Source organism: Dendrobates tinctorius, unplaced genomic scaffold (assembly GCF_039654945.1).
Source record: "Dendrobates tinctorius isolate UK_male_01 unplaced genomic scaffold, ASM3965494v1 ptg000179l, whole genome shotgun sequence".
NCBI classification, from domain to species: Eukaryota; Metazoa; Chordata; class Amphibia; order Anura; family Dendrobatidae; genus Dendrobates; species Dendrobates tinctorius.
In genome coordinates, this window is record NW_027361846.1 from 492,406 (window position 1) to 515,686 (window position 23,281).

Sequence of the window (23,281 nt, forward strand, 5' to 3'; positions counted from 1 at the left end):
CATAAACAGCTGCCAAAAGAATGATATTTTGTAATAGTAGCTCCTCTCTCCGTTTCATTGATATAGCAATGCCACTTGCAATTAACCCTCCTCTTTGGGACAGGCGAAACATCAGGTTCTTCCACTCCTTTAAGAAAATACCTGGAGTTAAGTCCTCTGCTTGTAATTTTTTAGTCACTGTAAATGGGTGCTCTAGCAATTTTTCCAGCTCAGTCACCTGATTCCACTGACTTTCATTTAGCGTCAGTTGAGGGTTAGCCATGTCTACAAGAAAGGTTTTCAGTTCAACCAAGCGCTGAATCATTAAGTAAGTACTGCCCCATCGTGTGGCTTGATCAATAATTGCCCCTTTTCCAGCACGTCTCTTCAAAATTGAGTCAACTTTAAGGGTTCTGGCAACAGTAGCCAATTTTCTCACCTTGCCAATCAGTGCAGCAGCATGTCCTTCTTGCAGACTGTCTCTTATAGCCAGCTGTAGCGTATGCACAACACAGCGCATGTGATGAATGAAAGAACATATTGACACAGTTTCAACAAGATCATCTAAACTATCATGTTGCTGTTCATCTGAAGCAACTTCAGTTTGCTCCTCAGTTACAATACTGTGTTCCTCTATTTCAAACATTTCTGTGTCTGTGGACCCAGAATGTTCTTCTAGCTGCTGGTCACCATCATTACTCTCATTCATTAGCTTAATAGGACTTATCATATTTGAAGCATTGTCAGTTACGACAGAAAGAACTTGCTCTTTTTTAAGTTCACAGTCTTGCAGAACCTTTTCCACCAAGACCTGGAGAAACTCACTGGTGTGATGAGCTTTGGTGTCTTTTACTGCCAATGTCTTGGTAACTATTTCATTTTTGTCACAAACAAATCCGACATTGATGGCAAAATAGTTCACTCTGTGACGTGTGCAGGCATCCATTTTAAGAAACAGAAAGTGTCCCTTGAGAGTTTTTTTAAGTTCTTCCTTTTGTTTAAAAGCTTCTTCGATTTCTAATTTTCTAATACTCTCTCTCTCCAGAGAAACACCAATCTTGCAGGCCATTTCCCCATTCAGACACATAAAAGCTGGTCGTGAAAATAATGAAATAGGCACACTATCCTTTACAACAAGCTCTATGATCTGTTTTTTAAATGTATCTACTGTCATTGTCACAGTAACTTTGTCACTGACAAAATATCTTGCAACTGATGGCTGCAAAGTTCTCTGCTCCTTTGTTTGGCTGGAAGAGCTGGGCACTGGTTCATTGGTTTGGATGCAGTCTTTCTCATCCACTGCTTTCAGTACTTCTGGATGAAAGCGCTGTAAATGTCTCTTTAGATTAGAAGCTCTGGTAGGAGCATTTTTATCTTTGCCTGAATATGCACTCATCTTGGCTTCACAGCATTTGTTTTCGTCTGGATCATTTGTCATACACTGACAGACATAATGTTTTCTATCTTGAGTGATGGTGAAATGTTCAAATACAGCTGATTTAATGTGATGCTTCTTTGACATTCTCAGGTTTTTAATTCTGCATTCACAATCCAAATGACAATTGTTTTTCCTAAAAACAATTGTACAAAATTATTGCCAGGTCGTACAACTGATATAGTGGTCAGTAATACTGTTATTATTCCTCATGTACTCACAGTTAACTGATGCAAAGTTTGTTGAAAGGATAATACTTCTTACAGTCTTCCTCTTCTGAGTAGCAGGCAGCTGTGAGATGCTTGGAAGACGCACAACTAGTATGATCTAGTCTAGAGGAGGAGCTTTACTACTAAGAATTTGCAACACATTTTCACTTTCAGTTTCATACATTGTAAGTAGGGGGGTTGGGGCAGCAGGAGGTTAACCAAGTATAAGATTAGATAAGGGCAGTGGAGAACAGTGACACACAAGAAGTAAGAAATGTCTCTATCTCCAGCAGAACTGCTTATCACTGTTGTTCATAGTTTGATAGAACATATATATTTGAGTAACATTTATAAAATTCATATGAAAGTTCAATTATGAAATATTAATACATTTTTTTTAAAGCTGGAGTCGGAACATTTCTACCGACTCCAACCAAAACTAACTCCGACTCCACGACTCCGACTCCACAGCCCTGGGTGGAAGGGACGCTAAATAACAGCCACCTTGACAGAAAGCAGCATTAGTGCAGCGCAAGGTGGCTCTTTTACTTAAAATCGCCTGGGGGGTGACGGGTTCCCTTTACTTTGTTTCTAGACTGACCTCGCTAATCGGAGTAAGGGCTCATACCCACTTGCAAGAAAAAAAGCGATCTGATATCCGGACTGAAAGAACGGGCGCGTGTCATGCCAGTACAATGTGATCTCACATAGCATCCGTATGTAATGCGCTTTTGCAAGTATTTTTCTACAGTCACAGGAACATTTACAGTGTTCTATGACACAGAATGGTAATGTATCCGTAAGAAATGGATGGTCCATATGCCGTGCGTTTTTGTTTTTTCTTCCTCGCACCCATGGACTTGCATTGACGAGTCTCATCCGAGATGCACAGCAAGCTGCACGTTTTTTTTTTCTTTTCTCAGTCCGATTTCAGCTGAGAAAAAAATCGCAAATGAGATGTCACCCATTGAATAACATTGGTCTGAGTGCAGTCTAATTTTTTAACTGATTGCACTCATCCGTATTTCTCGCAAGTGGGTATGAGCCCTAAAGGTAATATTCGGGGAGTGCCGAGCTTAAAGGCCCGTCACACACAGCGATCTCGCTGGATCTCGCGGGATCAGCGACCGGCCCCCCTGCCGGGTATCGCTGATCGTGCTCGAGCGGCCTGGGCCATTTTTTCATAGTTGCTCTCCCGCTGGCCAGCGTGCATCGCTGCGTGTGGCAGCGGGAACCAACGATCAGTGACGCTCCCAGCGCTCTAAGCAGACGCTGGGAGCTGGTATCCTAGGTAATTATCGGGTTACTAAGCGGCCCGCGTCACTTAGTTACCGGATGTGTACCTTAGAAACCTGCGTGTTGGCAGCTCCCGGCGCGAGCAAGCTGGTTTCTAAGGTACACATCGGGTAACTAAGTGACGCGCGCCGCTTAGTAACCCGATAATTACCTTAGAGACCAGCATCCTCGCTGGTGCTGACCGCTGGTGAAGCTGCCTGTCTTGACAGCTCCCCGGCGATCCTGACAAGGTCGTATCGTTGTCGGGATCGCTGGTGCATCTTTATGTGTTACGGAGCCTTTATTCGTTTCCAAAAAGCCCAGCGGGCAGTGATTCCTGCAGCATGGGCCAGGTGACCTTCAGAGTTAGGCAAGCGACTGTCAGGCCTCCATCTATTCAAGGCCTTAATCTGCCCAGCAAGGCCATATAAAAGTCTGGCCGCGCCGCCCGGCCCATCTGTTTAGGTCTCTGTAAAGTAGATGATGTAAGCTTGGGTCTGGTTTTCCCCCATATAAAGGACGTAATTAGGGAGTTGAGATTTGCCGAGAAGGACTTGGGAATCAGCACCGCACTGTGTTGGGGGGAATAACTGAACTTAGGGAGCAAAACCATCTTGATTAGATTTATACGACCAGCGACAGAGCGGGCGTTTACGCCGAGATGCAAATTTAAGCTTAACTAGATCCAATAGTGGAAGAATATTAAGTTGTAGGTCATGTAGGTCAAGTTCACTATTTTTGGGGATATTCATTCCTAAGTATTTAAAATGTGACACAATAGTCAACGGCGACAGAGTACCAAGATGGGCTCCCGAGCTGTGAGAGGGGCAACAGGGCGGCTGTCTCCCAGTTAATATATAGACCCAAGTATTTACTGAATTTGTCAATGGAATCCGTTACATATGGCAGCGTCTCATCTGTGTTATCCCTGAATATCACCATGTCATCAGCATAAAGGCCGACAGTATCTAGATGATCTGCTATAGGTGTGCCCCTGATACTCGGAGAGGACCTTACGCGTATTGCCAAGGCCTCAATCGCGATGGCAAAGAGGGCCGGGGAGAGGGGGCACCCCTGTCGCGTCCCCCTAGACAGACGGTTCCGATGCAGAGTTATTTATAATTACACAGGCCTTAGGCTTTGTGTATATTGTGCTAATGCATTTTTGAAATCTATCAGCAAAACCATATTTCTGCAAACACGAAAGTAAGAAAGGCCACTCAAGGGAGTCAAAGGCCTTGGCAGCGTCCAACAACACCAAAGCCCAAGTATTGTCTGATACCTCGCGCTATACTGAACCACCGACTGGACCTGCCTAATATTAATGGAAGTGCTTTTGCCATGCATGAAACTGGTTTGGTCAGGGTGTGTGAGATCCAATATAGCAGACTTCAGTGTAGTGGCCAGGACCTTAGTGAAGATTTTATAATCTGCATTCACCAGAGATATGGGGCGGTATGACCCACATTCAAGGGGGGGGTCCTTCCCTTCTTTTTTAAGTACAATAATGTGTGCTTCATAAAAGGAACCCGGCATACACCCCCCCTCCAGATCCCCAGAAACAGCTCTAAGAGAAGCGGAGCCAATATGTCTCTATACTTTCTGTATAGTTCAGTAGGGAACCCATGCGGTCCAGGAGCCTTCCGAGAGGCCATGCCCATCATAGCACCTTCTATGTCTTCTATAGTGAAGTCAGCGTCCAAAAGAGCCCGCTGCGTAGAGTCCAGCGAGGGGAATGTTATGTCTGATAGTCCAGACATTCCGGCATACCAAGACCACCCCCAGAAGTATACAATGCATCATAATAGAGAAGCTGTGGAGGTTTCTATTGAATTATCTGGTTTCTGAATTTGAAGTATCGTGTTAGATGTGTTATGTTGGCGCGCCAAGAAGGCCAAACATTTACTTGCTTGGTTTCCCAATTCAAAGTAGGACTGACGGATAAAAAATAGTTTGCGTTTCGATTTGGTATCCATGTACTGGGAGTATAGCCTATGGGAAGTCAGCCATGCGATTCTATTCTCGGTAGTCTGATTGGATATGTAAGCTGCTTCTGAGTCCATCAGTCGTCGCTCCATTTCATCATCCTCCCCGAGGTCACCCTTTTAATACAGGAGACGGTAGATGATAGGCAGCCTCTCAAGTACGCCTTAAGGGCATCCCAAAATAGGTAACTATCTCGGGGTTCAGGATGGAATAAGATGAAACTGTTTAGTTGTTCCACAGTTCTATCATTCGAGTCCATCAGCTTTAGCCATAATGGGTTTAACTTCCAGACTATCGTGCGGTGTAACTGGCCAAAGCTAAGTCTGAGTATAATCGGCCTGTGATCCCCTTATTGCCATGTTCTGTGTCACCCACCCACATCGCCAGACTGCTGGAGACAAATATGTAACCTATGCGAGATAATGAGCGTTTAGTGGATGAGTGACCAGTGTACTCCTGTGTCATGGGGTGACGCATCCTCCATAGATCAAGCCGACCGCTGCCCTCCATGAACAGTGCAAGCTGGGATGAAGACAGAGGGGGTCCCCCAGAGATCCCACCGTCCAATCTAATTCTGTCAAGGCCATTGTCCATTACCAGGTTAAAGTCTCCCATACATATAATGTGTGCATCCGGGTAATTTAGATAAAAACTCAACGCCATCTGAAGAATTGACACATTCGCTGGGGGAGGATTATAAATACACAGTGTCACATATCCTCTAGAATTTATCAATGTGAACACAAATATGAAACGACCTTCAGGGTCCCTCCGCGCCTCTCTGACCTCCCATCTGACGTCTCTGTGAATCAGGAGTGAAACCCCCCTTGAATAACTAGTATGGAACGCATGAGCGAACCATTGCACCCATGGCTTCTGTACCTACCTAGCAGAATCTCTGGTTAAGTGTGTCTCAACCAGGGCTACAATATGAGGATTGTAGCGCCTAATTTGGGAAAATACCTTGACTCTTTTACGAGGGGACTTAAGACCCCTCCCGTTCCAGGTGATATAATACCAGAACCCATGTCACCCATTTAGGTATGATATACATTCCCACATTGGCAGAATTTGTAGGCATTAGGTAGCGATTCTTGGCCGTTACATCTACATAGCTAACATCAAAACAATTTAGTACAAAAAAAAGAGAAAGCAAGCGTTCAAAAATAAAAAAGCAAAGTCCTGTGCCCCTATCGTGAGTTAGACAAGGGGATACCCTGACTGAAAACAGCGCCCAGTATTGTTGTCGATTTGGACGCTAGTGGAAAGCGCTCCATTCTTACATCTAGTGGGAGAATTCCAAGTGACCGCACACATATCAGGACCTCTTTTCATGGGATCCCATGTGGGACCGTAGCCATTCAGATGCCTCTGCCGCATCTGTAAAAAATATGGAAGAACCTTCAAGGACATTTCGGACTCGGGTGGATAAATCATGGAGAATAGAACATTCTTTTCTCTAAGCCGTTTCTTGACCGCTATGAATTGTGCCCTCTGCTTGCGGAGCTCCATGGAAAAATCAGGGAATATCGAAATCGTGGCGTTGTTAAATTTGATGGGACTTTTTTTTGCTGCGGCACACACAATATAGCATCCCTGTCCTTGAAATTGTCCAGAAAGGGTCTAGGTGGACCGCCCGGAGTAAGTGGTTTTGTAGGGACCCTATGAGCCCTCTCCACAGAAAATGTAGTGGAAAATTCATCTCCTAGAGTGTCTTTAAGCCAGCTTTCAAGGAATTACTCAGGCTGCTGGCCTTCTGAGCGCTACAACGGGAGTGTATGTATGTGTGTATGTCTATACTAGCTGAAGAGCCTGGCGCTGCCCGGGCATAGTAACTAACTGTGGTTATAGCAAATTATAATTATCCTCCATCCCATAGTCCCGTGCCCATATACCCATCACACATATCCGCCGTCCCATGCCCATATACCCGTCATACATATCCGCCATCCCATAGTCCCGTGCCCATATACCCATCATACATATTCGCCGTCCCATAGTCCCGTGCCCATATACCCATCATACATATCCTCCATCCCATAGTTCCGTGCCCATATACCCATCATACATATCCGCCATCCCATAGTCCCGTGCCCATATACCCATCATACATATCCGCCGTCCCATAGTCCCGTGCCCATATACCCATCATACATATCCTCCATCCCATAGTTCCGTGCCCATATACCCATCATACATATCCGCCATCCCATAGTCCCGTGCCCATATACCCGTCATACATATCCGCCGTCCCATAGTCCCGTGCCCATATACCCATCATACATATCCTCCATCCCATAGTCCTGTGCCCGTATACCCATCACACATCCTCCATCCCATAGTCCCGTGCCCATATACCCGTCATACATATCCGCCATCCCATAGTCCCGTGCCCATATACCCATCCTCCATCCCATAGTCCAGTGCCCATATACCCATCATACATATCCTCCATCCCACAGTCCAGTGCCCATATACCCATCATACACATCCTCCATCCCATAGTCAACCATTATGACATCATAATGAGCGGCGGGGCTTGATGACATCAGCGTCGCCATGGCAACCATTGTGACATCACAATGAGGGGCGGGGCTTGACGCACACACACTTTTTCACTTTTTCCCCCAGTATGTATATAGGGGCAAAATTGTTTGGTGAATTGGAACGCGCGGGGTTAAAATTTCGCCTCACAACATAGCTTAGGACGCTCTCGGGGTCCAGACGTGTGACTGTGCCAAATTTTGTGGCTGTAGCTGCGACGGTGCGGATGCCTATCCCGGACATACACACACATACACACATACTGTACATACACACATACTGTACATACACACATACACACTTTGAGCTTTATATATTAGAGAGATGCACACACACACACACACACTCCCGTTGCATATATATGTGTATATTTGCTCGACTCTGTAGTTTGCCGGAATATAGATGGCTACAGATAGCGTAATGAAATATTAGGTGCTGCAGCAGGTGGAAAGTATCATATAAGTCCTGTGAGTCAGGCCAGGTTGTTGTGTCACAGCGCCTGCAGGCGCAGCGGTAAAAGATTATAGATCTTTAAGATGGGGGGGCACAAGCACCAGTGGCAGCTAAAATGTCAGTGAGGGAACACGGGGCTCATTTTTCAGAGCTCACACCACGTCTCCCCTCTTGGACCTCCAGTGAATTAGTCGCGCTGCTCCAGCGGCTCCCCCAAGACAGAGATCCTCAGCCCTGTGCCTCCTTCCTGTCGGAGCACACAGCAAACGATGGCCGCCGCCTTCCTCAAGCCCCGGGTTCCCGCTGGTGTCTCCTCAGCGTCCCACTCACAGTAGCCGCAGATCACGTCTCCCAGGCACTGGATGACTCCTGGGGTCCAGTGGAGTATGCTATGTGCGGGTAAATGCCGGTTAAGGTAGAAGGGGGTCAGGATAAATGTCAGGATGCGAGGAGCCCTGTCTCAGCGCGTCTCTCTGGCTCCACTACATCGCCACGCCTCGTAAATGACATCTTTAGTCACTTGGTAGGTAGATTTGTTGCAATCTATCTGGGTGACCTATTAATTTATTCACCTGACCGTGAGTCACATCAGGTACATGTCAGGCAAGTCTTACAGATACTCGGAGACAACATCTTTTACTGCTGGTGTCTCCGGAACAATTTGCTTGTCAGAAACAAATCAAACCTTGAAAGCAGAATAGTTCCCTCTGTGTCGTGTACATCCATTGTAAGAAATATAAAGCGTCTCTTGAGTCTTTTTAACCCCTTCATGACATGCACTGTACTATTACTGTGTATGTCGTACAACCCAAAACAACTGTTCAGCACATTCAACTCTCTCCTCCGCCCACCACTGCCACCTCCAACTCCCCTCATCTCTGCCGAGGACTTTGCCACCTACTTCAAAAATAAAATCGACCAAACAAGGCAAACCTTTACTGTTCCACCACCCCAACCACTCCACATACCTGACCTCTGCCCTTCCCTAATAACCTCCCTCTCCAACATCACTGAAGGAGAGCTTACTCATCTCCTTAGCAAATCACACCTCACCATCTGTGCACTTGACCCCATCCGTTCCGATCTGCTCCCCTACCTCACTAACACACTCATTCCAGCCCTAACCCATCATCTATTCAACCTATCACTATCTTCTGATACCTTCCCCTCTGCCTTCAAACATGCCACCATCACACCCATCCTCAAAAAAAACAAACCTTGACCCAACTGCTCTGCCCAGCTATCGCCCCATATCACTGCTCCCGTTTGCTCCAAACTCCTTGAACAGCATGTCCATGCTCAACTTTCCTCCCACCTCTCATCTAACTCCCTCCTTGACAACCTCCAGTCTGGCTTCCGCTCCCACCACTCCACTGACACTGCCCTGACCAAAAATACTAATGACTTACTGACAGCCAAAGCTAGCAGACAGTTCTCCATCCGCCTCCTTGACCTGTCCTCTGCATTCGACAGTCGACCACTGCCTACTGCTCCAGATTTTCTTCCCTTGGCATCAAAGACCTTGCCCTGTCCTGGATCGCCTCATACCTTTCCGACCGCACATTTAGCATTTCCCACGCCCACACTACCTCCTCATCCTGCCCCCTCTCTGTTGGGAGTCCCTCAAGGCTTTGTCCTGGGGCCCCTACTTTTTTCCATCTATACCCTTCGCCTAGGACAACTCATAAAGTCCCATGGATTCCAGTACCACCTGTATACAGACGACGCTCAGATCTACCTCTCTGGCCCAGATGTCACCTCTCTGCTGTCCAGAATCCCGGAGTGTCTATCAGCCATATCCTCCTTCACCTCTCGCTTCCTAAAACTCAATGTAGATAAAACCGAACTCCTCATCCTACCCGATCTGTCAATTATGGTGAATGGCATCACGTACTCTCCTGTACCAGAAATCCGCTGCCTCGAAGTAACTCTCGACTCTGCTGTGTCCTTTAAACCGCACGTCCAAACTCTTGCCACCTCCTGTCGCCTCCAGCTCAAAAATATTTCCAGAAGCCGTGGTTTCCTCAGCCCTCAATCTGCTAAAACTCTTGTACACGCCCTCATCATCTCCCGCCTTGACTACTACAACACTCTCCTCTTTGGTCTCCCTGCTAACTCTCTTGCACCACTCCAGTCTGTCCTCAACTCTGCTGCCCGACTAATCCACTTCTCTCCTCGCTACTCCCCTGTCTCTCCCCTCTGCAAATCCCTCCACTGGCTCCCAATTCCCCAACGCATCCAGTTCAATCTACTAACACTGACCTACAAAGCCATCCACAACCTGTCCCCTCCCTATATCTCTGAACTAATCTCCCAATATCTTCCCTCACATAATCTACGATCCTCCCAAGACCTCCTACTCTCCACAATTATTAGTTCCTCACACAACCACCTCCAAGACTTCTCCCGAATATCCCCTATCCTCTGGAATACCATGCCTCAACACGTCCGATTATCCACCACCCTTGGATCCGTCAGACGAAACCTGAAAACCCATCTCTTCAGGAAAGCTTACAGCCTGCAATGACCATTCTGCCGCCTCACCACCGCCCGAGCTGGCGCCTCATCACCACCAGAGCTGCTGCACCCCCGACCTTCTGTCTCTTCCCCACTATCCCGTAGAATGTAAGTCCGCAAGGACAGGGTCCTCTCCCCTCTGTACCAGTCCGTCATTGTAAATCTGTTTACGGTAAATTTGTTTACTGTGTGACAGCGGCATTTAAAGGGAATCTGTCACCCCATTTTTGGCCTATGAGATGCGGCCACTGCCATCAGGGGCTCATCTACAACATTCTGTAATGCTGTAGATAAGCCCCCGATGTAACCTTGAAGATAAGAAAAACGAGTTATATTATACTCACCGTGGGGGGTGGTCCGATGGGTGCCACGGTCCGGTCCGGCGCCGTCCTCTTCCTTACTTCAGCTGTGGCTCCTGTGCAGGCGTACTTTATCTGCCTTGTTGAAGGCAGACCAGAGTCCTGCAGTGCGCAGGCGTCGGGAAAGGTCAGAGAGGTCCGGCCCCTGCGCACTGCAGTACTTTACTCTGCCCTCAACAGGACAGAGCAGTGCGCCTGCGCAGGGGCCGCGGCAGAAGTAAGAAGAAGGACGTCATCGCTAGAAGATGGAAGGTGCTGGACCGCGACACCCATCGGACCGGGACCGCCCCCGGGTGAGTATAATCTGACGTGAGCCCTTGATGGCGGTGGCCACATCTCATAGGCCAAAAATGAGGTGACTGATTCCCTTTAAAAGGCGCTTCTGGCAATCGTGCTGGAAATCTGCTCATCGGTGACCCTTGTCACATGATCGCGGGTCACCAATGGGTTGGCATGACAACCAGAGAGGTCTCCTGGCGACTTCTATGGTTGTCAATGCTGCATTGCTGTGAGCGCCGCCCAGTGGTCGGTGCTCATAGCAAGTGAGTAATTCTGCTACATACAGGTGATCTGATCATCGTATGTAGCAGAGCCAATCGGGTTATGGCAGTTTTAGTCTCCAATTGAGACCATTGGAGCATACTAAAAGTAAAAAAAAAAAAGTTTTAAAAAATATAAAAGTTGAATCACCCCCCCCCTTTCGCCCCACTCATAATAAAATGTGAAAAAAAAATCAAACCTAACATTTGGTATCGCCATGTTCAGAATCACTCGATCTATCAATATAAAAAAGTTACCCTGATCGCCAAACGGCATAGTGAGAAAAGAAAGTCAAAAGGCCAGAATTACATTTTTTTTTTTTTTTTATTATTTTTTTTTGTTTCCGCAACATTACATTAAAATGCAATAACGGGCAATCAAAGATCGTATCTGCACCAAACTGGTATCATTAAAAAAACTTCTCGGTGCGCAAAAAATAAGCCCTCACCCAACCCGAGGTCACGAAGAATGGAGACGCTACGGGTTATTTTTTTTTTTTTAATGAAAGTTTGGATTTTTTTTTTTTTTTTTTTTCCACCACTAAATAAAAAAGAACCTAGACATGTCTGGTGTCTGTGAACTCGTAATGACCTGGAGAACCATAATGGCAGGGCAGTTTAGCATTTGGTGAACATGGTAAAAAAAAAAAAAAAATCCAAGAAAAAATTGTGGAATTTCCCTTTTTTTGCAATTTCACCACACTTGGAATTTATTTTCCAGTACACAATATGGTAAAACCAATGGTGTCATTCAAAAGTTCAACTCGTCCTGCAAAAAACAAGCCCTCACACGGCCATATTGATGGAAAAATAAAAAAGTTATGGCTCTGGGAAGAAGCGAAAAACAAACGCGAAAATGAAAAAGTCCTCCGTCTCAAAGGGGTTAAAGGAAATCTGTCACCCATGTTTTGTGATATGATGTAAAGATATCATTCAATTTAGTGTCACATAAGCATTATAGCCGTACTTTTGACCAGGGCCCAACGCACAGCACCAAGAAACCAGTGGCCTGCACTTCCCGCTATGCAAAGGAGGAGGAAAGTGTCAAGCCTGAGATACAATAACTGTCACTAAGGGTACCGTCACACCTAGCGATGTAGCAGCGATCCCGACCAGTGATATGACGCGGTCAGGATCGCTGGTGCATCGCTAAGTGGTCGCTAGTGAGCTGCCACACAGGCAGATCTCACCAGCGACATCGCAGGGGTCGGGGGTCGTTGCCTGTCAGACGAGGTGATCCTGCGTCCTCCCGCCCGGCTCCACGCGTCGCTCGTCGTCACAGCAGGAAGCGCCGCAGGAAGCTGACGACGAGAAACGGTCCTGGATGTTCTCGCGCGATCAGCGATAACCAGCGGGGGAGCCGGTCGGAGGTAAGTATCAGACACAGCGATATCGCTAGCAATATCGCTATAACGTCACTAGTTATAGCGATATTGCTAGCGATATCTCTTAGTGTGACAGGCCCTTAACATGATATCTTGAATATCACAGGTGCCGCGCGGGAGGACATTTTAATGCGCACACGCGGCACCTCTAGGGGATCTGTGATATTCACAGATCACAATACATACAGCAAGCCGAGGAGGGGGGAAGGAAGGAGAATAAGCCCCGCCCATCGGACCGCAGGAGAGCTAAAAACAGTATGCATCAAAGGCGGGGAGTCGGGGGGTATCAAAAGTACGGCTATAATGCTTATGTGACACTAAATTGAATGATATTTTTACATCACAAAAAATGGGTGACAGATTCCCTTTAAGATCCTCCTTTTGGTTAAGGGCTTCTTCAAACACTAATTTTTTAATCCTTTCTCTTTCCAGAGAAACACCAAGTTTGCAGCCATTTCTCCATTAAGAGCTCTAAAAGCTGGTGGTGCAGATGATGATGATGGTCCACCGTCCTTCACAACGAGCTCTGGTTTCTTGGTGATGTGCGTTGGGCCCTGGCTTCTTGGTGATGTGCTTTGGGCCCTGGCTTCTTGGTGATGTGCGTTGGGCCCTGGCTTCTTGGTGATGTGCGTTGGGCCCTGGCTTCTTGGTGATGTGCGTTGGGCCCTGGCTTCTTGGTGATGTGCGTTGGGCCCTGGCTTCTTGGTGATGTGCGTTGGGCCCTGGCTTCTTGGTGATGTGCGTTGGGCCCTGGCTTCCTGGTGATGTGCGTTGGGCCCTGACTTCTTGGTGATGTGCGTTGGGCCCTGGCTTCCTGGTGATGTGCGTTGGGCCCTGGCTTCTTGGTGCTGTGCGTTTGGGCCCTGGCTTCTTGGTGCTGTGCGTTGGGCCCTGGCTTCTTGGTGCTGTGCGTTGGGCCCTGGCTTCTTGGTGCTGTGCGTTGGGCCCTGGCTTCTTGGTGCTGTGCGTTGGGCCCTGGCTTCTTGGTGATGTGCGTTGGGCCCTGGCTTTTTGGTGATGTGTGTTGGGCCCTGGCTTTTTGGTGATGTGCGTTGGGCCCTGGCTTTTTGGTGATGTGCTTTGGGCCCTGGCTTCTTGGTGATGTGCGTTGGGCCCTGGCTTCTTGGTGATGTGCGTTGGGCCCTGGCTTCTTGGTGATGTGCGTTGGGCCCTGGCTTCTTGGTGATGTGCTTTGGGCCCTGGCTTCTTGGTGATGTGCTTTGGGCCCTGGCTTCTTGGTGATGCGCTTTGGGCCCTGGCTTCTTGGTGATGCGCTTTGGGCCCTGGCTTCTTGGTGATGCGCTTTGGGCCCTGGCTTCTTGGTGATGCGCTTTGGGCCCTGGCTTCTTGGTGATGCGCTTTGGGCCCTGGCTTCTTGGTGATGCGCTTTGGGCCCTGGCTTCTTGGTGATGCGCTTTGGGCCCTGGCTTCTTGGTGATGCGCGTTGGGCCCTGGCTTCTTGGTGATGTGCGTTGGGCCCTGGCTTCTTGGTGATGTGCGTTGGGCCCTGGCTTCTTGGTGATGTGCGTTGGGCCCTGGCTTCTTGGTGATGTGCCTTGGGCCCTGGCTTCTTGGTGATGTGCCTTGGGCCCTGGCTTCTTGGTGTCGTTGTGATCTTTCTCAGTCACGGCTTTGAACACTTCTGGGTGTAAGCGTTGTCAATGTCTTGTTAGATTGATGCTCTCGTAGGAGCATTTTTATTTCTGCCCGAGTATGCCCTGATGCGGAGCTCACGGCCTTTGTTTCGTCTGTCATACACTGACACAATATTTTGTATCGAGTTAATGTGAAATGCTCAGATACCTCTGACTTCATAGGAAGCTTCTTAGGCATTCTGTAATCATAAAGTCAATCTCAAAAACAACTTATAAAAAATATTATATAGTAATTCCTGCAAGAATTGGGAATCGTGTAATTTTACATAGAAATAAAACAAACTTTGCATAAATCAGTAGTACAGATGATGACAAAACGTTTGTAATCTGTTATTAGATAACATAACTTTCAATCTCGGGTGTTTCTCAGGGTACAGCTCAGTAAATGTTTCACATCCTGATTCTTCAGTCTATGAAGAGGGCGGGAGCGAGATTGTGCGGAATCGTACCCCAGAAAGAAACTGAAACTGGTAGCAGAGCTGACAACATGAAGAGCATCAGATCAACGAACGTCTCCGAACATGAGCTCAGAGGAAGAGCAAACTAAACATGAAGTGTCCAGAGAAAACCTACACTGGACTTTAGAGTTATGCACAGTTTATTATATAACTGCCAAGTATGTCCTACAAGGAACGGTTACAGGATCTGGGAATGTTTAGCTGCAAAAAAGAAGTCTTAGGCCGGGTTCACATTAGCATTTGTGTCCGCAGCGTGGTGCTGTGTGCTTCTTTCATTAAGCTCCACCTACTTCTGCATGTGTCCTACGTACCTTTCTTTAACATTGTGTATGCAGGGACATGTGCTGTATGCGGATGCGCCCGCGTGCGTCGTTTTGACGTGACTGCCGAACGCAAGAAAACGCAACATGTTGCGTTCGGAGGGCGCTTCAAAACGACGCACGCGGGCGCATCCGCATACAATGCACGTCCCAGCGTACACAATGTTAAAGATAGGTACGCAGGACGCATGCAGAAGTAGGTGGAGCTTAAGGAAAGAAGCACACAGCACCACGCTGCGGACACAAAAGCTAATGTGAACCCGGCCTGAGAGGAGACTTAATAGCTGTCTACAAATATCTCAAGGGCTGTCACATTGTAGAAGGATCAACTTTATTCTCATTTGCACAAGGAAAGACTAGAAGCAATGGGATGAAACTGAATGGGAGGAGACACAGATTAGATATTAGATGGGTGACAGTGAGGGTGATCAATGAGTGGAACAAGCTGCCACGGGAGGTGGTGAGTTCTCCTTCATTGGAAGTCTTCAAACAGAGGCTAGACAGACATCTAACTGAGATGGTTTAGTGAGTCCTGCATTGAGCAGGGGGTTGGACACGATGGCCCAGGAGGTCCCTTCCAATTCTAGGATTCTATGCATTTAAGTATTGTACCCAATTTATTATATATTGTCGGATTCGGTCCATTTTATACTGACTCCACTTCCCTGGTGCCTGCGCCTCGGCCCGCCGCACCTGTGCTTGCGCCTTGCTCACCCCTGCCTCTTCCTGACCTTTCTTTTATCTTGGCAGCGGAGTGTGAGAAGCTCCTGGAGCTGTACGAGCGTCTGGAGGAGCTGGATGCCGCCAAAGCTGAAGTGCGGGCGTCTCGGATCCTGCACGGACTCGGCTTCACCCCAGCCATGCAGCGCAAGAAGCTGAAAGATTTCAGCGGAGGCTGGAGGATGCGCGTGGCCCTTGCCAGGTAAGGCCTCATCGGAAGAGACTGCCCGGACCCTCACACAGGACCTGCGCTGACTGCTCTCCTCTCCACAGAGCCCTCTTCATCCGCCCCTTTATGTTACTCTTGGATGAGCCAACCAATCATCTGGACCTGGAGGCGTGTGTGTGGCTGGAGGAGGAGCTAAAGTCGTGAGTAGCTGCCTGCAGCGGTCGCCGACAGAGGGGGCTACGGGGTGCTAGGGGCCACGCCCAACACTGGTTACAAACCAGATGGATTCTTGGGTGTGATGACGGGCAGTCGTGATGGGAGGTGTCAGGTGGGACTGGGTGGCCGCGGCCTCCTTTCAACAGCTTCTCACTGATATGTTATCTTCCAGTTTCCGCAGAATCCTCGTCCTTGTGTCTCACTCCCAGGATTTCTTGAACGGGGTCTGTACAAACATCATCCATCTGCACAACCGTAAGCTGAAGTACTACACGGTGAGTGTGGTCTGGTGCTCTGTGCAGGGCTGTGAAGTCGGTAAGCCAAACCTCCTCCTTTATCCATGTATGAGGGAGTCGAATAGTCACGGCTCTCATACAGGTATTAGGCAGCGGCGCTCATGTACAGGTATCGGGTTAGGCGGCGCTCATGTGCAGGTGTCGGGCGACGGCGCTCATGTGCAGGTGTCGGGCGACGGCGCTCATGTGCAGGTGTCGGGCGACGGCGCTCATGTGCAGGTGTCGGGCGACGGCGCTCATGTGCAGGTGTCGGGCGACGGCGCTCATGTGCAGGTGTCGGGCGACGGCGCTCATGTGCAGGTGTCGGGCGACGGCGCTCATGTGCAGGTGTCGGGCGACGGCGCTCATGTGCAGGTGTCGGGCGACGGCGCTCATGTGCAGGTGTCGGGCGACGGCGCTCATGTGCAGGTGTCGGGCGACGGCGCTCATGTGCAGGTGTCGGGCGACGGCGCTCATGTGCAGGTGTCGGGCGACGGCGCTCATGTGCAGGTGTCGGGCGACGGCGCTCATGTGCAGGTGTCGGGCGACGGCGCTCATGTGCAGGTGTCGGGCGACGGCGCTCATGCGCAGGTGTCGGGCGGCGGCGCTCATGCACAGGTGTCGAGCAGCGGCGCTCATGTACAGGTGTTGGGAGGCGGTGCTCATGTCGGGTGGCGGCGCTCAGTACAGGTGTCGGGCGGCGGCGCTCGTGTACAGGTGTTGGGTGGAGGCGCTCATGTACAGGTGTTGGGAGGCGGTGCTCATGTTGGGTGGCGGCGCTCAGTACAGGTGTTGGGTGGAGGCGCTCATGTACAGGTGTTGGGAGGCGGTGCTCATGTTGGGTGGCGGCGCTCAGTACAGGTGTCGGGCGGCGGCGCTCATGTACAGGTGTTGGGTGGAGGCGCTCATGTACAGGTGTTGGGAGGCGGTGCTCATGTTGGGTGGCGGCGCTCAGTACAGGTGTCGGGCGGCGGCGCTCATGTACAGGTGTTGGGTGGAGGCGCTCATGTACAGGTGTTGGGAGGCGGTGCTCATGTCGGGTGGCGGCGCTCAGTACAGGTGTCGGGCGGTGGCGCTCATGTATAGGTGTCGGGCGGCGGCGCTCAGTACAGGTGTCGGGCGGTGGCGCTCAGTACAGGTGTCGGGCGGTGGCGCTCAGTACAGGTGTCGGGCGGTGGCGCTCAGTACAGGTGTCGGGCGGTGGCGCTCAGTACAGGTGTCGGGCGGCGGCGCTCATGCACTGGTGTCGGGCGGTGGCGCTCATGCACTGGTGTCGGGCGGTGGCGCTCAGTACAGGTGTCGGGCGGTGGCGCTCAGTACAGGTGTCGGGCGGCGGCGCTCATGTACAGGTGTCGGGCGGTGGCGCTCAGTACAGGTGTCGTGCGGTGGCGCTCAGTACAGGTGTCGGGCGGTGGCGCTCAGTACAGGTGTCGGGCGGTGGCGCTCAGTACAGGTGTCGGGCGGCGGCGCTCATGTACAGGTGTCGGGCGGTGGCGCTCATGCACTGTTGTCAGGCGGCGGCGCTCATGTAGGGTGTCCAGCTCGTAGTAACAATTAATGAACAAACTTGCCACTGAAAATTGGTATAAAAGAAGAGGATTCCTTTGATGCATCCAGTGATTCTGTAGTTAAACGTTTTCTGGCCACATCTGGACCTTCATCAGATCTGGTTCTGTAGGTGAGCTGGGGGGATGTTATACCCTGTTGTATCCCAGGATGAATTTCAGAGGAACCTGGATGCTGGAAGGAGTCCGTACGTTCTCCGCCTGGGGATTGCGCATTACATGGCTCATGTTTAACCCCTTTACCCCCAAGGGTGGTTTGCACGTTAACTCCCGGGCCAATTTTTACAATTCTGACCACTGTCCCTTTATGAGGTGATAACTCTGGAGCTTCCATGGATCCCGGTGATTCTGACATTGTTTTCTCGTGACATATTGTCCTTCGTGTTAGTGGGAACATTTCATTCATATAACTTGTTTATTTGTGAAAAAAACAGAAATTTGGCGAAAATTTCGTAATTTTCCAACATTGAATTTTTATGCCCTTAAATCACAGAGATACAGCACACAAAAAACTAAAGTAACATTTCCCACATGTTTACTTTACATCAGCATAATTTTGGAACCCACATATTTTTTTTTTTTTATGTTAGGAAGTTATAAGGGTTAAAAGTTGACCAGCGATTTCTCATTTTTACACCATTTTATTTTTAGGGACCACATCACATCTGAAGTCACTATGAGGGGTCTATATGATAGAAAATCCCCAAAAGTGACACCATTCTAAAAACTGCACCCCTCAAGGTGCTCAAAACCACATTCAAGACGTTTATTAACCCTTCAGGTGCTTCACAGGGATTTTTGGAATGTTGAAACAAATGAACATTTAACTTTTTTTCACAAAAAAATTACTTCAGGTCCAATTTTTTTTAATTTTCCCAAGGGTAACAGGAGAAATTGGACTGGAAAAGTTATTGTGCAATTTGTCCTGAGTACACCGATACCTGATATGTGGGGGGGGGCACTGTTTGGGTGCTTGACTGAGCTCAGAAGGGAAGGAGCGCCGTTTGACTTTTTCAACTCAAAATTGGCTGGAATTCAGATCGGACGCCATGTCACGTTTGGAGATCCCCTGATGTACCTAAACAGTGGAAACCCCCCACAAGTGACCCCATTTTGGAAACTAGACCCCCCAAGAGGGAACTTATCTAGATATGTGGTGAGAACTTTGAACCCCCAAGGGCTTCACAGAAGTTTATAATGCACAGCCGTACAACAAAAATGATCTTTTCACCCACAATTTTTATTTTCCCAAGGGTAACAGGACCCCAAAAGTTATTGTGCAATTTGTCCTGAGTACGCTGATACCCCACATATGGGGGTAAACCACTATTTGGGCGCATAGCAGAGCTCGGAAGGGAAGCAGCGCCATTTGACTTTTTTGGCCGCATTTTGGTGCGGCCGACACACCGTCAAAAGGCTGCATGCGCCGGCAAAAGCATACCAGCGCACTGCCTGCATAATCAATCCTAAAGATAGGGGTACGCAGGTCGCATGCAGCGTCATGCGCCCATAGACGGAGCTGACCGGAGGAGGCGCATTGGGGGGGCGAAGCTTCACGTGAGCATCCGCTGCGCCTCAAAACGCTAGTGTGAAACTAGCCTTAGACATACTATCCCGTCCCCGGTCATAGGGGCTTGGGTACCGTGGACGGGATAGTATGTCTCATGTCAGAAAGGGGTTAAGTGATACATTCCCTGCAGTAAATGGTAACATCAGGCTTTCAGTCATCATTATGATACAATAATCAAGACATTTAAGTAGAACATGACATATAATTTTTGGAATTCAACTTTAGAACAAAGAACTTTTGCATATTTACAATTTATTATACACTCTGCAGTAAGTGGGGAAAAAAACCGTCCTGAGTGACGTGTGTGCAGGGGATGGCTGTGTCCCGAGTGACGTGTGTGTGCAGGGGGTGACTGTGTCCCGAGTGACGTGTGTGTGCAGGGGGTGGCTGTGTCCCGAGTGACGTGTGTGTGCAGGGGGTGGCTGTGTCCCGAGTGACGCGCGTGCAGGGGGTGACTGTGTCCCGAGTGACGTGTGTGTGCAGGGGGTGGCTGTGTCCCGAGTGACGCGCGTGCAGGGGGTGGCTGTGTCCCGAGTGACGTGTGTGTGCAGGGGGTGGCTGTGTCCCGAGTGACGTGTGTGTGCAGGGGGTGGCTGTGTCCCGAGTGACGTGTGTGTGCAGGGGGTGGCTGTGTCCCGAGTGACGTGTGTGTGCAGGGGGTGACTGTGTCCCGAGTGACGTGTGTGTGCAGGGGATGGCTGTGTCCCGAGTGACGTGTGTGTGTGCAGGGGATGGCTGTGTCCCGAGTGACGTGTGTGTGTGCAGGGGATGGCTGTGTCCCGAGTGACGTGTGTGTGTGCAGGGGATGGCTGTGTCCCGAGTGACGTGTGTGTGTGCAGGGGATGGCTGTGTCCCGAGTGACGTGTGTGTGCAGGGGGTGGCTGTGTCCCGAGTGACGTGTGTGTGCAGGGGGTGGCTGTGTCCCGAGTGACGTGTGTGTGCAGGGGGTGGCTGTGTCCCGAGTGACGTGTGTGTGCAGGGGGTGGCTGTGTCCCGAGTGACGCGTGTGTGCAGGGGGTGGCTGTGTCCCGAGTGACGCGTGTGTGCAGGGGGTGGCTGTGTCCCGAGTGACGCGTGTGTGCAGGGGGTGGCTGTGTCCCGAGTGACGCGTGTGTGCAGGGGGTGGCTGTGTCCCGAGTGACGCGCGTGTGCAGGGGGTGGCTGTGTCCCGAGTGACGCGCGTGTGCAGGGGGTGGCTGTGTCCCGAGTGACGCGCGTGTGCAGGGGGTGGCTGTGTCCCGAGTGACGCGCGTGTGCAGGGGGTGGCTGTGTCCCGAGTGACGCGCGTGTGCAGGGGGTGGCTGTGTCCCGAGTGACGCGCGTGTGCAGGGGGTGGCTGTGTCCCGAGTGACGCGCGTGTGCAGGGGGTGGCTGTGTCCCGAGTGACGCGCGTGTGCAGGGGGTGGCTGTGTCCCGAGTGACGCGCGTGTGCAGGGGGTGGCTGTGTCCCGAGTGACGCGCGTGTGCAGGGGGTGGCTGTGTCCCGAGGGACGCGCGTGTGCAGGGGGTGGCTGTGTCCCGAGGGACGCGCGTGTGCAGGGGGTGGCTGTGTCCCGAGGGACGCGCGTGTGCAGGGGGTGGCTGTGTCCCGAGGGACGCGCGTGTGCAGGGGGTGGCTGTGTCCCGAGGGACGCGCGTGCAGGGGTGGCTGTGTCCCGAGGAACAGTGTCGCCTCCATCAGATCCTCCTTCATAGATGACCTCACATCTGACCTCATTATTCTAAGGCCAGAGAACAACCTCTCTACAGTAACTTGTGCTGGTGGTAAAGCCGTAACCACATGGGAACATCTCTAACAGGTTCAGGGTGGGAAGAGATTGCCGCGTGCACAGTCAGTTTTGATGAAGTCTTCTACAACTTTAACCCCTCCCCGACCTTCGCCGTACTAGTACAGCTCTGCGGGAACTGCATTTCCATCCAGAGCGGGACAGCTGACACCCTCCGGCAACACCCATGATCAGTGCTAGCACCAATCATGGGCATTTAACCCCTCTGATGCCGCTGTCAGTACTGACAGCAGCATAGAGAGCAATCGCGGAGGGAGGGGGCTCCCTGCGCTCTCCCACCACAACAACGCGATCACAAGCCTCCTACACTGCCTGTCTGCTGATCTGACACTGCTATCCAAAATGTCAGATCAGCGATCTGATGGAATAGTGATGTCCCATCCTGGGACAATGTAATAAAGTAAAAAAAAATATATATATATAATGTGCAAAAATATTTTTTTTTTTAGAAATCCCCAAATAAAGAGGAAAAAAAAAATATTTTAAAAATAAATACATTTATTCATGTAAATAAAAAATCTAAAACAAAAGTGCACATATTTGGTATCGCCTCCTCCGTAACGACACAACCTATAAAACTGTCCCACTAGTTAACCCCTTTAGTGATCACCATTAGAAAAAGGCAAAAAAAACAATGCTTTATTATCATACCGCCAAACAAAAAGTGCAATAACGCGCGATCAAAAAGACGGATATAAATAAATGTGGTGCCGCTGAAAATGTCATCCTGCCCCACAAAAAACGAGCCGCCGTACAGCGTCATCAGCGGAAAAATAACAAAGTTATAGCTCGCAGAAGAAAGCGATGCAAAAATAATTTATATAAAACCGACAAAACATAAAAAAAGACCTAAATGAGGTATTGCTGTAACCGTACTGACCCGAAGAATAAAACCGCTTTATCAATTTTACCGCACGCGGAACGGCGTAAACGCCCCCCCAAAAGAAATTCATGAAACCCTGGTTTTTGTTCTTTCTGCGTCCCAAAAATCGGAATAAAAAGCGATCAAAAAATGTCACGTGCCCGAAAATGGTACCAATGAAAACGTCAACTCATCCCGCAAAAAATAAGACCTCACATGACTCGGTGGGTCAAAATACGGAAAAATTATAGCTCTCAATATGTGGTGATGCAAAAACTATTTTTACAATAAAAAGCGTCTTTTAGCGTGTGACAGCCGCCAAACATAAAAACCGCCATAAATAGTAAATCAAACCCCCCGTTATCACCCCCTTAGTTAGGGAAAAATAATAAAATAAAATGCATTTATTTCCATTTTTCCATTAGGGTTAGGGGTGTGTTGGGGTTCGGGTTGGAGTTAGAATTGGGGGTTTCCACTGTTTGGGCACATCAGGGGCTCTCCAAATGCAACATGGCGTCTGATCTCAATTCCAGCCAATTTTGCATTGAAAAAGTGAGACGGCGCTCCTTCCCTTCTGAGCCCTGCCGTGCGCCCAAACAGTGGTTTACCTGCATATATGGGCTATCAGTGTACTCAGGACAAATTGTACAACATTTTTTGGAGTCCAATATCTCCTGTTACCCTTGGGAAAATAAAACAAATTGGATCTGATAACTTTTTTTTCACAAAAAATTTCTAAATGTTCATTTTTCTAAAACATTCCAAAAATTCCTGTGAAGCACCTGAAGGGTTAATAAACTTCTTGAATGTGGTGTTGAGCACCTTGAGGGGTGCAGTTTTTAGAATGGTGTCACTTTTGGGTATTTTCTATCATATAGACCCCTCAAAGTGACTTCAAATGTGAGGTGGTCCCTGGAAAAAAAAAGAAGAAAAAAAATGGTTTTGTAAAATTTGTTGAAAAAAATGAGAAATCGCTGGTCAACTTTTAACCCTTATAACTTCC

General features: G+C 49.3%; 1 protein-coding gene across 3 annotated transcripts in view; it reads left to right on the forward strand.

Annotated features, from left to right (window-relative positions):
* The window catches only part of ABCF2 (ATP binding cassette subfamily F member 2), a 65,639-nt gene that overhangs the window by 31,383 nt on the left and 10,975 nt on the right, over positions 1-23,281 (forward strand). For all 3 annotated transcript variants that reach the window (XM_073551705.1, XM_073551704.1, XM_073551703.1), the window contains exons 5-7: positions 15,865-16,036; positions 16,108-16,203; positions 16,392-16,494. In XM_073551705.1, coding sequence (XP_073407806.1) covers positions 15,865-16,036; positions 16,108-16,203; positions 16,392-16,494 — 371 coding nt within the window. The remainder of the gene's footprint in view (positions 1-15,864; positions 16,037-16,107; positions 16,204-16,391; positions 16,495-23,281) is intronic.